The sequence below is a fragment of the Tamandua tetradactyla genome, chromosome 7 (genome assembly GCF_023851605.1).
Source record: "Tamandua tetradactyla isolate mTamTet1 chromosome 7, mTamTet1.pri, whole genome shotgun sequence".
In the NCBI taxonomy this organism is placed as follows: Eukaryota; Metazoa; Chordata; class Mammalia; order Pilosa; family Myrmecophagidae; genus Tamandua; species Tamandua tetradactyla.
Genome location: NC_135333.1, coordinates 8,323,878 through 8,342,799, shown reverse-complemented (window position 1 = coordinate 8,342,799; position 18,922 = coordinate 8,323,878). Strand labels below are relative to the sequence as shown.

The 18,922-nt window shown below is 40.4% G+C and overlaps 1 protein-coding gene across 2 annotated transcripts in view; it reads right to left on the bottom strand.

Annotated features, from left to right (window-relative positions):
• The window catches only part of RYR2 (ryanodine receptor 2), a 779,580-nt gene that overhangs the window by 281,994 nt on the left and 478,664 nt on the right, over positions 1-18,922 (bottom strand). For both annotated transcript variants that reach the window (XM_077168436.1, XM_077168435.1), the window contains one exon: positions 18,490-18,573. In XM_077168436.1, coding sequence (XP_077024551.1) covers positions 18,490-18,573 — 84 coding nt within the window. The remainder of the gene's footprint in view (positions 1-18,489; positions 18,574-18,922) is intronic.

Here is an 18,922-nt window from a genome sequence, read left to right as displayed (position 1 = left end):
GACCTTCCAGGGACAATGAAGGAGAAGGGAGCACCAGGACTTACTCTTCCTCCAACAGCTAGTGGACAGGCGGGAACTGTCTGAAACAACTGTTTTGGGGCTCTGGGCACCAGGGGAGCACTGCACAGCATTCAGGGGAGCACTGCACAGCATCCAGGGAAGAGTGGGAAGAAGAGGCTGAGACACTGGTAAAGACTGTGAGAAGCTCATGCAGCAGCAGCTGCTGGTGCCCATCCCATACTCCTGAGATAAGCCACCTCGGGTTTGGTTCCGAGCTGGCCACCAAGGACAGAGAAGGACGTGGAAGTCCTCTTCCTCAAGAGGAGGGGGCCCACAGCTGAGCACTCATCATGGTTTTTGATCAGTGAATTCAGAGACCTGGGTCCTAGCTCTGAACTGCTGTTTCAGCCCGTCCAGTTGGCCATGGCCATTGTTTCAATCCCACCCCGACAGGGGCAAAGGCAGTGTAGGTTTAAAGATGCAGGGCCCCCTCAGAGCTGCGGGGACCAGGTTGCTGAAGCATGCCACCTGCTGGGCAGGTCAGGAAAGTGCAGTTTCAGGGAATCATCAAAAAAGCTTTCAGCATCTTTCTTGACTCTCTCTAGGGGCTTTGGGAGCTCGTGTACATCCTCTTTGTGGGCTCCTGCCCCTGTTTTGGCCGGGAAATACTGACTTGGGAAATCCTTTCCAGGGTGACCCTCCTTCCAGAAGTTGTCCTGTGGAGGGGATTCAGATGGAAACCAAAAGCCTCGCTGATGGCTCCCTGAACGTGTGCTTTCCAGGCCCCCCACCTCACCCCCTCCAGACCGTAGCCTTCAGCAAACTGTTCCCTGCAGCCCTGAGGAGGCCCTGCCTCCGCCCCTGTGCGGGGAGGGGTTGAAACAACAGCTGACGTGGCTTTTGTCCAGGACGGATGGAAACAGTAGGGACCCGGACCCGGTGGTTCGAATTCGCAAATCAAAAGCTGTGATCAGCGCAGTGACTGTACCCAAGATCCGCTCTTGGGGAAGAGGATTTTTATGTCCCTTCAGTAGCAACCAGCCAAGGACTGTATCCCAGTGTGGCGGGCCGCCAGAGTGCAGGATGGGCGCTGCCAGCTACAGCGTGGACAGAGCTACTCACAGGGTTTACCAATCTCTTCCTACCGTGCTTCCCTGGGCACTGCACAGTGTGCTACTGGCCTTCCAGAGCCGGTTTCGCACGGTTCCTGCCTGTCTACTGGCTTTTATTGGAAGAAGGGCTGGGTCTTGGAAATCCCTACTCTACCATCTTCCCCAGAAGTCTTCTCTGTTGTACTTTAAATCATATCACGTGGTAAAAATAAATACACATATTTATGAAACTCATAGACTTCAAGTTACTGTATTTGTAAGCACAGCTGGCATAACGAATGTTTAACCAATATGAAATAATGACATCAACAATGATTTATAAAGCCATTTTTCTGTTTATAGGACATCCTGACAAAGTAACTAAGAATCAAATTATATCATAATGAGAATATTGTAAAAGGGCATAAATGTAATTTGGCCAAGAATGTCCATTTCATCTTATAAATACAATTTAATTAGATATACAAAGGGCAATCAACTGCTAATATGGACTATTAACTTCTTCTGGATGAAAAAGAACAAAAACAAAGCTTTTTGAATAAAACGTGATTGGCATGAATCTTGGAAGTAAAATGGTTTCAATCATAGTTTTGAATATATATATTTCTAGAAATATAAAGGAAAGGTTGCTACATGAATTCCTGGGAAATAGCATTTCCCCCCTCAAATAATCAATATCAATTATAAGAATACAAAATAAGTACCTCTCCTATTAAAAATATCTAGTCTACCTTCTTGAACTTCCTGGGAAAATTCTGCCAGAATCAGTTAATTTATCTCCCTCTCCTCTAATCTACTTGCTTACCATGTAAAGGCTTTCCCTCTTCCTACTTTAACATGGAAGATCTCTGTGTCATCAATTATTTTGCAAAATAACTTATGAATAATACATAGGGAATTAAAATACACACATTCAATACCTTCACTTCCCTAAGTATCAAATTTCTTTTTTACTTAAATCAGTTTCATTTTGACACTGTACATAATTTAATAAAATTTTAAAAAGTAAGATTAATAAATTATATAAACTTCTTGGGCTTCAGCTTTTTTGCTGTAAATTTCTTTTTAAATAGCTCTTTGCCTGAGGAAAGAAAAAAAGAGCCAACAAAATCCCATGAACTGATAAACTGCCAGTTTGATTGGCATCAAACTACCAGGGATGTAAACAGAGAGTCTGGCCGCACTTATGAACTGTTAGGTTAAGTGGCAATTCAGTATTGTGATTCATTCCCATCTGGCCCACATTTTTCCTAAGCAGGTACCCTAAATGTGCCTTTGAAAAAATTGTTCGGTATAATATTGCCAAAGTGCCACTTCAAGTAGTGCAACCAAAAACGTGGCAGAATACCAAAACCAGAGAAGCAAGCTTTTCTTTTTTTCCAGCTGGCCCCACCCTGCCAGTTTTCCTTGTTTAGCGTGAATCAAGTTCAATGAAGCTTGAAAGTCATTATGTTGCGAAAGATGTAAGGTAAACATAAAAAGATTAAGTCCAAGTTCAGTGGATGTTAGCCGTAAATTTCAAAACCAAATCAGCCCTTCAAGCACCTGGGAACAAATGGGAAAATCTCAGATGAGTGCACACCAGAGATATTAAGAACAAGTTTTGCTGGAAGCGCATCTACTAAAAATGAATTCTGGGCTGAATTTTCACAGAATGGAGATAGAGAATATTAAAAAAAAAAAAAAACATTCCTCAGAAATCAAACGCAAACGAAAAATTCATTTTAATGTAGAAATTAGAAAGGGAAAAGCTATGGGATATGTTCCATCCATCACTTCACCTCTTTGCTCTGTTCTTAAGTAAATATATATGAGGCTGTGAGCCCAAAAGGACCCCCATTCCCTTTCACTCAGCAGCCCTCCTCCACCCCACCCCATTTAAAACAAGACCCTGAGGCATCCACTGCCAAGAAAGGCTCCTTTCAATAAAGAGACCAGAAAGGCCATTCTTGGTTTGAAGGTTTTTAAAATAGGCTTTTAAAAGTCATTGCTGAAACGTAGGTCTTTAGAGAAAGGCCTTCAGATTTTCAAAAGGTCTACCTTTGAATACCGAAAGAGCAAGGCTAGATAGGAAGGACAGATAAAGAGCCAAGGCTTTCCCTTCTCTGACAGGCTAAAGATTGCGTAGCCTAGAGGACGGGAGTGTTAGACAAAGCAAGCAAACCCCCCACCCCTAGGCGCTGAGTTAGAGACCAAGTAGATTCCAGGAACCAAGTGAATTTCTCCCTAGCTTTCCAGGTTGTACTCAGGAAAACAGCATTGTCCCCAGTATCATCCACACTCAAAGCCTTGCACAATGCAGCTTCAGGTTCCACACCAACGCAAGGTATTAGCAATAGGGTGGTATACGGGAATCCTGTATTTTATGCATGATTGTTCTCTAATAAAATATATATATATATATATATAAGTCTAGGCTGATAGGACACTTTCCACCACCATAGACTGCTATCCCCAACCTGCCAGAGAACATCCTTAGATTTCCAGTGCTCCAGGGAGAGGCAAGGAACAAGCTGTGAGAGCAACAGTGACCCGAGGACTCCCAGTTAGAGGCTGGGAGAGCAGGCAGTGTGGACCCATCGCCAAGGCTCAGTGGGGAAAATATGCATCCATAAGACACCTGGGAGATGAATGAACATCAGCTGATAGGCTAGACCATTCAGCGGATGGCAATAAACTCAGATCGGAATGACTGAGGACTCAATGCCCCTCCCCAGAGAATTTATATATTGCCCTGGGAGCAAGAGGGAAATAAAACTTGAATTCAAATGTAACAACAAAAATTGATTCAGAGGTAGATTGTTTAAGGTTCTGCTCTAGGAACTAATGATCACTGAAAATATGGACAAAAATATAAGGCCTTATAGAAATTCCATTCTGCTGGGGAGTTGGGTGGTAAACAAAATAAATACACACACTGAGATAATAGAAGAAGTAAGTGTTGTGGAGAAAAACAGAAGAGAGAAAGGGAGCTGGGAGGAAGCACATTTTTATATAGCATATAATTTTAAAGAGGTGGATGCAAACTCTTTGAGATGACATTTGAGTTAAGACCTAAAGGTGGAAATAATCACAAAAATATTGATTTAATTGACCCTACACTAAACAGACCAGGATTAAGTTTTTACTATCAGACTGCATTCGATCCTCTGAATTTTAACACAGTGGGCTGTGTTAAAATCCGAAAATCCCAGCCAGGGAAAAGGAAGGGTGTTACTTATTATTAGCACATTAACAAATTTGTGATCTGTGAAATCTACCCACTAGACATAAAAAGAGTATATAAAGCTTTTCCTTCACAAGTGCTGTACCTCATCTTTACAGGAAAAAAACACAACTGCACTTTTAGCACCCTATTTCATTTCAGTAACTATTTACTTAGATAAAATGAATTTGGTACATGTGTTTCTGTATACATATGGATACACATTTGACATCCAGGTATTCATTTCAGAAAGTGGCTTTAAAATTATATATACAATATGTCTTGAGAAAGTAATTGTCAGGCTTTGATCTGCCCTAATACCTGAGGGATATCACATGCTCCATTTCTATCACCGGAAGTGGCTTCACAGTATTGGGGGGAATGAGTGGGAGGCAAGATCTAGCATGAGTTAAAAAAAGCTCCTCAGTTTTTTACTAGCTCTACATGCCCAACGTGGCTTAGGACAATGCTCAAAAATTAGGAATTCATGCTAAGGGAGCTGTATCTGATGAGGCCATTAGATTTACCTGATACTTCAGAGAGCCTGACATCAGGGAAGATGACAGGGAGAATTACGATTTTGTTACCAGGTAAAGGTCATGGATTCTTTTGCCTGTGCCACCCAATACCCAATTCCTGAGACACTGGGGTTTCAAAGAGAGAAAGAGTTTATTACTAGGCACATAGTAGGAGAACAGATGGCCTAGCGGCCCAAAATCTGTCTCCTCGAACTACAATAATTCTGATAGTTTTATTAGAGAAAAGGATGGGCAGGGTTTAGGATAATGAGCACAGCGGCCCCAGATGCTGTAAATAGAGGTGATCTAATTATTGAGTGTTGTCATGGTTAGGGACATGTGTCAACTTGGCCAAGTTGTGGTACCTGTTTATCTGATTGGGCAAGTGCTGGCCTGTCTGTTGCAATGAGGACATTTCATAGGATTAGGTCATGAGCACATCAGCTGCATCCACAGCTGATTCCATTTGTAATCAGCCAAAGGGGAGTGTCTTCTACAATTAGTGATGCTAAATCTAATCACTGGAAGCCTTTTAAGGAGGACTCAGAGGGGACAGGTTCCATTCCTGCTTTGGCTGGTGAGCCTCTCCTGTGGAGTTCATCCAGGCCATCCATTGGAGTCATCGGCTTCGCAGCCTGCCCTGTGGACTTTGGACTCTGCGTTCCTATGGTCACGTGAGACACTTCCATAAATTTTATATTTGCAAGTGTTCCCTGTTGATTCTGATTCTCTAGAGAACCCTAACGAATACATCTTGGTACCAGGAGTGGTTCTTAAGAAACAGAATCTTAAAAATGGGTTTTTATGAATGGTTTTCTACTCTGACTGGACTCAGAGACACTAAGGACTCTGATTCCCGTAATCAGAATGACACTCCCAATCCATGGAGTGAGCTGGCAAAGGAGATAGTCAAAATATCACCATTCACATCATTCGGTTCTCCTAATGCTTCGCTTGTACGAAGCCAGACTCTGGGGGATAATGTTTTTGACCCCTTTACGGAGTTTTGTAGAAATAAGAGTTATAGAGATATTGGTTGGGTGTTGTTAGATACAATTGGCTACATTAAGGGGTGAAAGGCATGGGCTTAAGGCTTCAAACAAGAAGCTTAAGCGCCGTCTGAAAGATGTAGATATTTCTATGAGTATCCTGAAAGAAAATCTTATTTCCTATAGCCGTAGACTTGAGATCTCTGAAAATCAGACTCAGAATCTTATTGTTAGAGTAGCAACTTTACAACGTAAACTGAAATCTCAGTCTTGCATGGTGTCTGCCATTAAAGTGAGGGCATTGATTGGAAAGGAGTGGGACCCTGAAAAATGGGATGGTGACATATGGACTGATAATGATGTTGGGGGTGAGGTTGAAACCCTAGACCATGCTGAGCCTTCTCTAGATAACCCTGTAATAGTCTGCCCTGAGGACATAGCCACCCCATCTCCAGCCTGCCTTGAGGAATTGGCCACCCAACCTCCTCCTGAAGGAATTAGCCCTAAAGTGATTAATCCTGTTTCACCAGATGAAACTGCAAATGAAGGCCCTGAAGCAAATGGCTTGGAAGATATTTCTAATTCTTTTCATGACCCACCCCCACCACCTCTCATTTCTTCCTGATCTATAACTAGACTAAAGTCCCAACAGGCCGCTAAAGGTGAGGTACAAAGTCTCACACATGAGGAGGTACGTTATACTCCAAAAGAACTGCGTGAGTTTTCCAATTTATATAGACAGAAATCAGGGGAATATGCGTGCAAATGGATTTTAAGAGTGTGGGATAATGGTGGGAGGAATATAAGGCTGGATCAGGCTGAATTTATCGATATGGGCCCACCAAGCAGAGATTCTGCATCCAATGTTATAGCTCGAGTGGTTAGAAAAGGTGTTAACAGCTTGTTTGGGTGGTTGGTTGAAACATGGATCAAAAGGTGGCCAACATTACTTGAGGTTGAAATGCCAGAACTGCCCTGGTATAATGTAGATGAGGGGATCCAGAGGCTTAGAGAGACTGGAATGTTAGAGTGGATTTATCATGCAAAGCCTCCTCTTATACCCCAGGAATGTCCAGAGGATGCACCTTTTACCAGAACAGTGAGAAATAAATTTGTGAGACTAGCACCATCATCCCTCAAGAGCTCTGTGGTTTCACTTCTCTGTAGGTCAGATATTACTGTAGGAACTGCTGTCACTGAGCTGGAATCCTTAAACACAATGGGGATGACAGGATCCCGAGTTGGCAGAAGCCAGGTGGCAGAACTTAATCACCAGAGACAGGGTAGACGTGGCTATTATAATAGACAGCAAACTCAAAGGAGGCATCAAAATTATATGACACGCAGAGATTTGTGGCATTGGCTAGTAAATCATGGGGTGCCTAGAAATACAATAGAAGGGCAGTCTACTAAATTCTTTTTGGAGCTCTATAAACAAAAGAGTTCTAGGTCAAGTGAACAGAAGTCTAACCTAAATTACAAAAACACAGAGTCATGGCCCCTTAATCAATTTCTAGACTTGAAACAGTTTACAGACCCAAAGCCCCTTGAATGAAGGGGAGGCCAGGTCCCTTTGGAGGAGAAAACTGTTACACTGCCACAAATTTATTCTGTTAATCTTCCTCCAAGCCTTCCCCAAGGAGAGCGACGCCCTTTTACCAGGGTAACTGTGCACTGGGGAAAAGGAAATCATCAGATATTTGGGGGATTATTAGACACTGGTTCAGAAGTGCATTAACTCCAGGGGACCCAACACGTCACTCTGGACTACCAGTCAGAGTGGGGGCTTATGGAGGCCAGGTGATCAATGGAGTTTTAGCTCAGGTCCATCTCACAGTGGGTCCAGTGGGCCCCCGAACCCATCCTGTAGTTATTTCCCCAGTCCGGAATGTATAATTGGCATAGACATATTGAGCAACTGGCAGAATCCCCACGTTGGTTCTCTAACTCGTGCAGTGAGGGCTATTATGGTGGGAAAGGCCAAGTGGAAGCCACTAGAAGTGCCCCTACCAAGCAAAATACTAAATCAGAAGCAATACTGTATACCTGGAGGGATTGGAGAGATTACTGCCATTCTTAAGGACTTAAAAGATGCAGGGGTGGTGATTCCCACCACATCCCCATTCAACTCTATTTGGCCACTGCAGGAAACAGATGGGTCTTGGAGAATGACAGTGGATTATTATTAGCTTAACCAGGTGGTAACTCCAATTGCAGCTGCTGTTCCAGATGTAGTATCATTGCTTGAGCAAATCAATACATCCCCTGGTAACTGGTATGCAGCTATTGATCTGGCTAATGCTTTTTTCTCAATAGCTATTAGTAAGGACCACCAGAAACAGTTTGCTTTCAGCGGTCAAGGTCAGTAATATACTTTCACTGTCCTACCTCAGGGGTATATCAACTCTCCAGCCCTATGTCATAATCTTGTTCACAGAGACCCTGATCATCTGCCTCCCACAAGGCATCACACTGGTCCATTATATTGATGATATCATGTTGATTGGACCTAGTAAGCAAGAAGTAGCAACTAGTCTAGATTTACTGGTAAGGCATTTGCGTGTCAGAGGATGGGAGATAAATTCAACAAAAATACAGGGGCCTTCTATCTCAGTAAAATTTCTAGGTGTCCAGTGGTGTGGGGCATGTCGAGATATCCCTTCAAAGGTGAAGGATAAGTTGCTGCACCTGGCCCCTCCCACAACCAAAAAAGAGGCACAATGCCTAGTTGGTCTTTTTTGGATTTTGGCAACAACATATTCCTCATTTGGGTGTGCTACTTCGGCCCATTTATCTAGTGACCAGAAAAGCTGCTAATTTTGTGTGGGGACCTGAACAAGAGGAGGCTCTGCGACAGGTCCAGGCTGCTGTACAAGCTGCTCTGCCACTTGGGCCATATGATCCAGCAGATCCAATGGTGCTGGAAGTGTCAGTGGCAAATAGAGATGCTGTCTGGAGCCTTTGGCAGGTCCTTGTAGGAGAATCACAATGCAGACCCTTAGGATTTTGGAGCAAAGCCTTACCATCTGCTGCAGATAACTACTCTCCTTTTGAGAAACAGCTTTTGGCCTGCTACTGGGCCTTAGTAGAGACTGAATACTTAACCATGGGCCACCAAGTCACCATGAGACCTGAGTTGCCTATCATGAGTTGGGTGTTGTCTGACCCACCAAGCCATCAAGTTGGGTGTGCACAGCAGCACTCTATTGTAAAATGGAAATGGTATATACGAGATAGAGCCAGAGCAGGTCCTGAAGGCACAAGTAAGTTACATGAAGAAGTGGCACAAATGCCCATGGTCTCCACTCCTGCCACATTACCTTCTCTTTCCCAGTCCAGAGCTATGGCCTCTTGGGGAGTTCCTTACAGTGCATTGACTGATGAAGAGAAAACTTGGCCCTGGTTTACAGATGGTTCAGCACAATATGCAGGTACCACCTAAAAGTGGAAAGCTGCAGCATTTACAACCCCTTTCTGGGGTGTCCTTGAAGGACAGTTGTGAGCGGAAATCCTCCCAGTGGGCAGAACTTCGAGCAGTGCACCTGGTTGTTCATTTTGCTTGGAAGGAGAACTGACCAGAGGTGCGTTTGTATACTGACTCATGGGCTGCTGCTAATGGCTTGGCTGGATGGTCAGGGACTTGGAAAGACCATAATTGGAAAATTGGTGACAAAGAGGTCTGGAGAAGAAGTATGTGGATAGACCTTTCTGAGTGGGCTAAAAACATAAAGATATTTGTGTCCCATGTGAATGCACACCAGAGGGTGACTTCAGCAGAGGAAGATTTTAATAATCAAGTGGATAAGATGACCCGTTCTGTGGATCCCAGTCAGCCTCTTTCCCCAGCAACTCCTGTCATTGCCCAATGGGCTCATGAACAAAGTGGCCATGGTGGTAGGGATGGAGGTTATGAATGGGCTCAGCAACATGGACTTCCACTCACCAAGGCTGATCTGGCTACAGCCACTGCTGAGGGCCCAATCTGCCAGCAGCAGAGACCCACACTTAGCCTCGATATGGCACCATTCCCCGAGGTGGCCAGCCAGCTACATGGTGGCAGGTTGATTACATTGGACCACTCCCTTCATGGAAGGGGCAGCGATTTGTTCTAACTGGAATAGACACATACTCTGGATATGGGTTTGCTTTCCCTGCACGCAATGCTTCTGCCAAAACTACCATCCGTGGGCTTACAGAATGCCTTATCCATCGTCATGGTATTTCACATAGCATTGCTTCAGATCAAGGAACACACTTCACAGCAAATGAAGTGCGGGAATGGGCGCATGCTCATGGAATTCTCTGGTCTTACCATGTTCCCCATCATCCAGAAGCAGCTGGATTGATAGAACGGTGGAATGGCCTTTTGAAAACTCAATTACGGTGCCAACTAGGTGGCAAAAACTTGAAAGGCTGGGGTAATGTTCTCCAGGAAGCTGTGTATGCTCTGAATCGGCATCCGCTGTATGGCGCTGTTTCTCCCATAGCCAGGATCCATGGGTCAGGAACCAAGGGGTGGAAATGGGTGTGGTACCACTCACTATTACCCCTAGTGATCCACTAGGAAAATTTTTGCTTCCTGTCCCTGGTACCCTGAGTTCTCCTGGTCTACAGGTTTTAGTTCCAAAATGGGGTGTGCTTTCTCCAGGAGAAACAACAGTGATACCACTGAACTGGAAGTTAAGATTGCCACCTGGTCACTTTGGGCTACTTATGCCTCTGGATCAACAAGCCAAGAAGGGGATTACATTATTGTCTGGGGTAATTTACCCTATCAGAAGAAAGTAGGACTGCAACTACATAATGGAGGTAAAGAAGAGTTTTCTTGGAATATAGGAGATCCCCTAGGGTGTTTATTTGTACTACCATGCCCTGTGATTAAAATCAATGGAAAACTGCAACAACACAATCCAGGCAGGACTACTAATGGCTCTGAGACTTCAGGATGAAGGTTTGGGTCACCCCACCAGGCAAAGAACCACGGCCAGCTGAAGTGCTTGCTGAGGGGAAAGGGAACATGGAATGGGTAGTGGAAGAAGGTAGTGATAAATATGAACTTCGACCACGTGATCAGTTACAGAAACGAGGACTGTAATGCTGTTTTGTTCATGTTATACTATTTAAGTTGTAAAATATCAAGTTTATGAATGAATGTTGCCCAAGGATTTGCCCCCTATTCTGGAGAGATTTAATGTGTTTCCAGTTATATGCAGGACAGTTGAGTATTGTCAGGTAAAAGAATAAAATGTGTGCTTATTTGTTTTCATTTGGAAATTAAGTATGGTTTAAGGTGATATATATATAGGTGACAAGGGGTGGACTGTCATGGTTAGGGACAGGTGTCAACTTGGCCAAGTTGTGGTACCTGTTTATCTGATTGGGCAAGTGCTGGCCTGTCTGTTGCAATGAAGACATTTCATAGGATTAGGTCATGATCACATCAGCTGCATCCACAGCTGATTCCATTTGTAATCAGCCAAAGGGGAGTGTCTTCTACAATTAGTGATGCTAAATCTAATCACTGGAAGCCTTTTAAGGAGGACTCAGAGGGGACAGGTTCCATTCCTGTTTTCGGATGGTGAGCCTCTCCTGTGGAGTTCATCTAGACCCTCCATCGGAGTCATCGGCTTCACAGCCTGCCCTGTGGATTTTGGACTCTGCGTTCCTGCGGTCACGTGAGACACTTTTATAAATTTTATATTTGCAAGTGTTCCCTGTTGATTCTGTTTCTCTAGAGAACCCTAACTAATACAAGTCTGTACAGATTGATTACATGCTTAGTCAGCACATACATAAGAAAATGGCAGAATGAGGTATAGGTGATTTGTAGATTAAAGTCTAAGCTACTGCACATATCAGGTGAGCCCACTTTGGTTAGATTCAGTGTTGGTTATCAAGATAACTTTGGACTTGGGTGGGTTAGCTCTGGGCTAACCCAAGACCTTTCATTAAGCATTTAGGGATGACAAGACTTTAAATTTGAAAAACTAGATAACCGGGTACAAATGAAGGTTAGTCACAAGGTTTTTACAATCACAGGGGCAGAAGATAAAGGCTTTACAATCACCATCAGATATCAAGGCAGCTGGATTACAATTCAGAGATTTCAAGAATTTCCTTCTGTCTACTCCAGTACACCAAAAAGCAAAAAGGAGTATCTATATAATGATTCAGTAATCAGAATCATCCCTTAAATCCTGATTTCTCGTTTGCAGTTTAACTCTTAGAATCATGTGCCAAGGTGTGACAAATATCACTTCCACTCCCACTTCACTGGGCAAATGAAGTTACATGACCATAACTAACTTCAAGGGAGTAGGGAAGGCAATATTTTCTGCCCCAAAGGAGAGGACATTGGATTTGGGGAGCCCAAGAAAAGTCTACCTGCTGCATGATTCCAGCACATAAACCTACCTGGGACAAAGGTGAAGTGATATTCAATAAACACTTGTCAAGTAAATACCACAATACAAACAAGATGCTAGCAATGATAACTTAGGGGAAAATGTGATTGTTTTAGAAAACTCATTTTTAAAAATATACTCTTTGAACAATTTGATATTGCTAATGAAACCTGCTTATTTTGGAAAGATTTCATTAACTTCAACCTTGGCAAGTGCTTTGGATAATAAAAACAGCTTGATTTGCTTGGCAATAAAACCTCTAATATAATTCTGAAGTTTGCATCAGTGTCAGTAATTTTGCTTGACTATTATTTTGTTGTGAAAAATTATTGTTATAAACATTAAAATAAAACTGACTTGTTATCTTAAAAATAAAAAGCCCCTCTGAAAATTCTCACACACTTTTCACTGACAGATAGGAGTATCTCCCATTGATATACAGGCAACCAGTTTCTGACCTGTGTTTTTTGATTTAGTAACAGAAAAATGCTAAAATAAATAAATAAGTAAATAAATAAATAAAATAACTTCAAATAAATTGCATTCATTTTCAGGCAAGGATTTTATTTTCAGTTAAATCAACAGATTTTTTTCTAAAACATGTCAGTTGCTCTGGCATGTTAGCTACAGGGGACCACAAATTCTCGGAATGGATTCTTTCTGCAGTTTTCTTCATTCCTATACTAATTCAACTCTATGCTCATTAAACGATGCAATAGGTCAAGAGTCTAATTTTTTTTTTGCATGGGCAGGCACCGGGAATCAAACCCGGGTCTCCTGGATGGAAGGCGAGAATTCTGGGTGCTGAGCCACCATGGCCTGCCCAAGAGTCTAATTTTATAGTAAAGTGGGAAGATCAATGAATTTAAGAATAGATGATATGTGGGGTGCTCTTTAATTGTTTGCTTGCTTGTTTTGAGGTGAAGGGAAGAAGAACAGGGAAAAGGGAGAACATTAGAACAATCCTACATCCTGGAATAATCCTTAAGGAGTTTTAGGGCCGTTCCAGTCAAGTTATCTAACATGATTTTTTGTGAAATGTGTAAAATATGTATCAGAAAAATACCCCATTACTCAAATCATCTATTTTTCCAATAAGGATAGTAGGATTCAATGCCAACTAACATATCAAACTTGACTAATTATAAAAGGGTCTCTAAAATATTCTCTTGCACCTGTAGTACAGTTAAGTTGAACAAATATCATCTATTATATAAGGACATGTAAAAAAAGCTCCCCCTCTAACGTGAAATTAATCTCTATATAGATAGCTAAAATTTCTATATAGCTAAACTAAAAATTATTTTTTAATGTCATGGTGTTTCTAAACTCCAGGTTCATGATAGGTCACAGAATATTTGCAAAAGAAACAGCAACAGAAATATTTTAAACTGTGAATATTTATTATGCTATGATGTTGCTTTTTAATATATCATAGCCCAAGGGCTGTGTGTGGAAATCTACCACGTTTCTAACAGTTACGAAAAAGCTACTATAAAGGCACATGTGTACCACAGAGAACCCTGGCACACAGAAAAACTATGCTTCCAGCAAAGGCAAGCAAGTGAGTTAAGCTGAGAAATGGCCAAGGTAAACCTGGTAAAAAGTAACAACAGTTAGTAATCAAGTACCAGTGTTTATCAAACTTCAATGAAAAATTAATCTTCATATGAACATCATAAATATGTTGGTTGAATAATCTCCTTAAGGACAAATTAAAACATAACTTCTCATCTTGCCATACTCCAATCTGTGATTATTTCTAATCTTTTAGCTATCTGTATAGAGATTATTGGCCTGTACATCCATACAACTAATTCAGAAAGAAGCATTTTTTTAAATCATCCTATAGACTACATTTGTATCTTGCTCTTCTCTAATCTAGCCACTAGTAAATCACTTGGAAGGAAGAATTTACAACAGGAGGAAAGGGGTCAGATGAAATTTTGCTCTGGTCATCATCACCTCTCCCCTTTAAAATCTGAACTGCTAAGTAAAATAAAATGGCTGCCCACATTGACTTTTGCAAGGAGAAGATCCCTTTCAAAGACAAAAACAATTCACCTGCTGGGATTTCCTGAGAAAACAGAACACACCTGTTCTAGTTTGCTAGCTGCCAGAATGCCACACACCAGAGATGGATTGGCTTTTAATAAAAGGGGGTTTATTTCATTAGTTCTTCAGAGGAAAGGCAGCTAACTTTCATCTGAGGTTCTTTCTTACGTGGGAAGGCTCAGGGTGATCTCTGCTGGCCTTCTCTCCAGGCCTCCGGGTTCCAACAACTTTTCCCCAGGGTGATTCCTTTCTGCGCCTCCAAAGGCCTGGGCTGAGCTGAGGTATGCTGAGCTGCTTAGGCTGTGCTATGAGGCATGCTCTCATTTAAGCATCAGCCAATTAAGTCAAATGTCATTCATTGCAGCAGGCATGCCTCCTCTCCAATGTAATTAGCAACAGATGAGGTTCATGTACCATTGGCTCATGTCCACAGCAACAAAACTAGGTGCCTTCACCTGGCCAAGTTGACAACTGAATCTAACTACCACAACACCCTACAGAGTTGCTAATAAGCAATTCCTGGTGATAAAACTGCTTTTGGTCCAATAAGAGCTAGTTTATCAGACTGGACAAGCATACCATGCTAATCAATGTTTACCTGCTTCCCACTTTGTAAGATCCTCCCTTCCCTTCATAAATAAGAAACAATGTTACCCAATCAGAACATCTCAATTGCTTCCACAGGTGGCCCTCTATGAGCTTCCCCTTTTCACCTGCCAGGCAGAAAGCTCCATTCTGCTTTCTAAATGGAATGCTGTGGATGAATCTCTCAACAAAGCTGTGGGATCTTATAGTCAGGAAAAGGTTTTCTTTCATAAGTTTTGGCGATGAGGATGGGATCTGAAAGTGACTACTGATGACTCTAAGGAGAAGAAAGACAGGCACAGGTGCCCGTTGGAACCATGTGAATTCTCCATCCTTCTCACCATCTCCAGGGGTACGGGGTAAGTTCCTCCCAGATAAGAGCTCCACTTTCTTTGTGATTAAACTCTTCAATCTCACTTCTAGTCCAAAAGTTGGCAGGTCAGTCTTACACGAGAAGGCTCAAAATGTGAGCTGGAGCTCCTTGCTTTGATGTGGTCTGCAGTTTCAACATTAATGAGGTTGAGTTTATGAGTTTACTGGCTCTTAGGCTTTTTCCTCTGTGAATCATCTGTTCATATCCTATGCCCACTTTTCATATGTATTGATAAGATCATATGCATTTTCTCTTTTTTGAACTAGTGACTTTATTGAGGTTTATTTTCTAATGTTAACCCATCCTTTCATCACTGGAATAAAACTTAGCTCTGTCATAATATACTTTAATATACCTCAGGATGGTTTGAAAATACTTTATTTAGATTTTGGCATCTATGTCCATATTAAGATGGAAATATAATTTCCCTTTCTCATATTAATCTGATTTTGGTATCAAGGTTATATTAATCTTAAAAAGTAAGCTGTGAAGTGCTGCTTCTTTTTCAATTCAGAGTATCTGTTCTGAATGTTTGGTAGAATTCAATAGAAAAGTAGCTGGGCCTACCGTGTGTGTGTGTGTGTGTGTGTGTGTGTGTGTGTGTGTGTGTGTGTGTGTGTGTGTGTGTGTGTGTGTGTGTGTGTGTGTGTGTGTGTGTATTTCTATTTTAAGTTTTTTAATAGTTATAGATCTATTCATGTTTTCTTTCTTCTTGAGTCAGTTTTGACACTATTCTATGTAATAGTCCATTTAATATATCTTTAAAACATTTTTGGCATAAAGTTATTACATTTTGCTATCTAAAATATTCTTCTTTTTTTTTTTTTTTTTTTGCATGGGCAGGCACCGGGAATTGAATCCGGGTCTCTGGCATGGCAGGCGAGAATGCTCCCTGTTGCTGGCCCCTAAAATATTCTTAAATTTACCAAAAGAAACCTTTTTTTTTTCCTTTTGGTGTCTTGGATGTTCCCATCCCCATCAGATTCATTCATTTCTCCTCTTTCTAGGACTGTCTTTCTTTAACTTTCTCCAAGTTAAAGAAATATGTATGCTTTTTTCCCATATGTTTTTATACGGTTTTGTCTTTTTCCTTTCTTATATTTTCGAATTTCCATGATATCTTTGATCCATCAGCTATTTAGAACTGTTTCAAAACGTCTAAGTGTTATGGCTTTAAATGTTGGTTGCTGCTGTTGTTTATTCTTTGCTAATCTGTGAGTGTGATTGTTATACCATGTCCTATGTGTTAAAGGATGTCAAATTTTTTAAATGTTTCAGGTGTGTTTGAGAATGAATACCTACCTCACGTGAGAGGCAGGGTTCTGTATGCCAAGCTTCTATCTGTAGGGCTTTAAATGTTCATTAATGCTTATTGATATTTGTTTGCTATATATACCATTTGCTGAAAGAGATGTGTTATGATTTGCCAATACAATTGTAAACTGGTCTCCTGCGTTTTGAAAATATTATTTTTAGTTTTTGAAGTTGTTTTGTTTGGCGCATACATTCATTGTTATAGCCTAATGCTTATACTTTTTATCCTTTATGTAGTGACCTTCTATACCCGATATGATTTTTACCAGGATTATGCCTTTTTGGAATACTTTCTTTAAAATTTGAAGGAATGAAAAGCTTTAATGAGAGGATGTTGAACTCTCTGCAAGTCAGGTAGTTTCCAGTTTTTGCTTTCAAAAAATTGGAACATGGACATAACTGAGTTGTCACCTGAGAGATCACTGAACATGATTTTTGATGATAAGTCAATATGCAATTTTTTGGCTCAATGAACTAAAAATGCATTTTTAAAAAGAAAAGCCTTATTTTTACATATACTTTTCAATGGATTTTATATCTTTCTTTCAGTAAATAATATTTATGCATAGATACATTATCTAATTTGAAAAATAGGTGATTCTATCTTGCTATGAGCTATTTCTAATAAAACTTTAAATACTAATTTTTATCAAAAATTAATTTATCTTGTTTTCAACAACTGTATACTGAACATAATCTTTTGCACTTACAGAGTATGAATGTTTTAATTTAAAAAAACTTCAATTCAATTTAGATATACATTTTGTTATAAAGAAGTATGACAGGGTGATCAATTAAGAATTTACAAACATAAAATATAATATTCTGTGAGTAAATACATTGGAAATGTAAATTCAAAGGAAAAAATAATGTAAAATTTCCTTTTATTTGCAACACTTTCATGTAGCTTTCAAATGGATGATAGATATTAAATTAGTATAGAGCTGTTTTCACTGGATACAATTAAAGATGATGTAGAAGCGTCATTTCAAAATGTAAATAGATGAAACATGCCATAAACTTACAATCTTTGGAATTGCTTAAACTTTTGATGAAAATTTTTAGAAGTTAACTTAAAAATGCACAAGGTAATAGTATAGCTTTTATAATTTTTTTTATGAAGTCCCTGAATAAAAATGTAGATTACTGAATTAGAGGACCTGCTAGAATCTTCATTTGCTTAGCAAAGTACACAGTTTCCACTTGGATTTTATGTTTATTGGGGGGAATTTGGGAACTGGGGTGACAACAGAAATTATGGGTGATTACCTTGTTTCTATTTCCATTATATTTTTGAAAACATTTCTAGGTTGCTATTTACAATCCAGGGCTATCAGGAAATTGGCTTGACTACTTCAATTTCAGTGATTATTAATTGGGCACTTACTCATTTAATACCTACAATATCTTTATAAAGTAGTTATTATTACTGTTAATATTAATGACTTTTAGCAGATGAGAAAGCTGAGCTTTTGAGAGATTAAACAGGATCACAGAAATAGTGACCCAACCAGGAAAACCACTGCTATAACACTTATCTGCTTCTGTTACCCATCTTAAAATTTAGGTAATAATACATCATATTTATCCTGCATATACATTTTCTTTATGAAAGTACAGAATATTAGTAAATAATTTTTAAATGGAAAGTGGAAAGCCACATACAATCAACTAGGAATATAGATACATGTGCACAAATACACGCGCAGGAAAATGACATGCTTTGTATAATATACCTCCAAATATATTCTGAGATTTCTTTCCACTATGGGCAATCTGACAGAGCTACCTCCAGTGTACTTCAGCAAGTTTAGACCTTTAAACCTGATTTATAGCTTAAATATAAGCAGTATACCTAGGTTTCCGTCCAGATGTATTTGAGTGTCATACATCCATGCATAAACTACTTAGCATTGGTGAGATATTCAACTTACTTCTTTGGCAGCTTCATTTTTTTCACCTTTTCTTCAGCATGTTCATCTGATATACCCACATGACATCCTAATGCCAGCAAAGTCCTAGAAAACAAAACCAGAGAAAAGCCTCAATAATTTATCCAGTAGGGATATAGGTCCAGAATAACTCAACAACAACAAAAAGATGGGAATAAAATATAAAATTGCACAGAAAAAGCAGATCAGGAGACAAAGGGTTAATTTATTTATTTACAACTTATTTATTTTTGAGGGACGTGTGAGACACTGATAATTGAAATAGCACAAAAAGGAATACACTGAAAACTCTCCTTCCAACCCCTTCTCTCTAGTTAACAATTTCCTTCCCCAGAGCCATTGGATGCTAACAATATTTTGTATGTCTTTCTAGAGAGAGTCAACACACACACACCTTTTATGTGTATTGATTTCC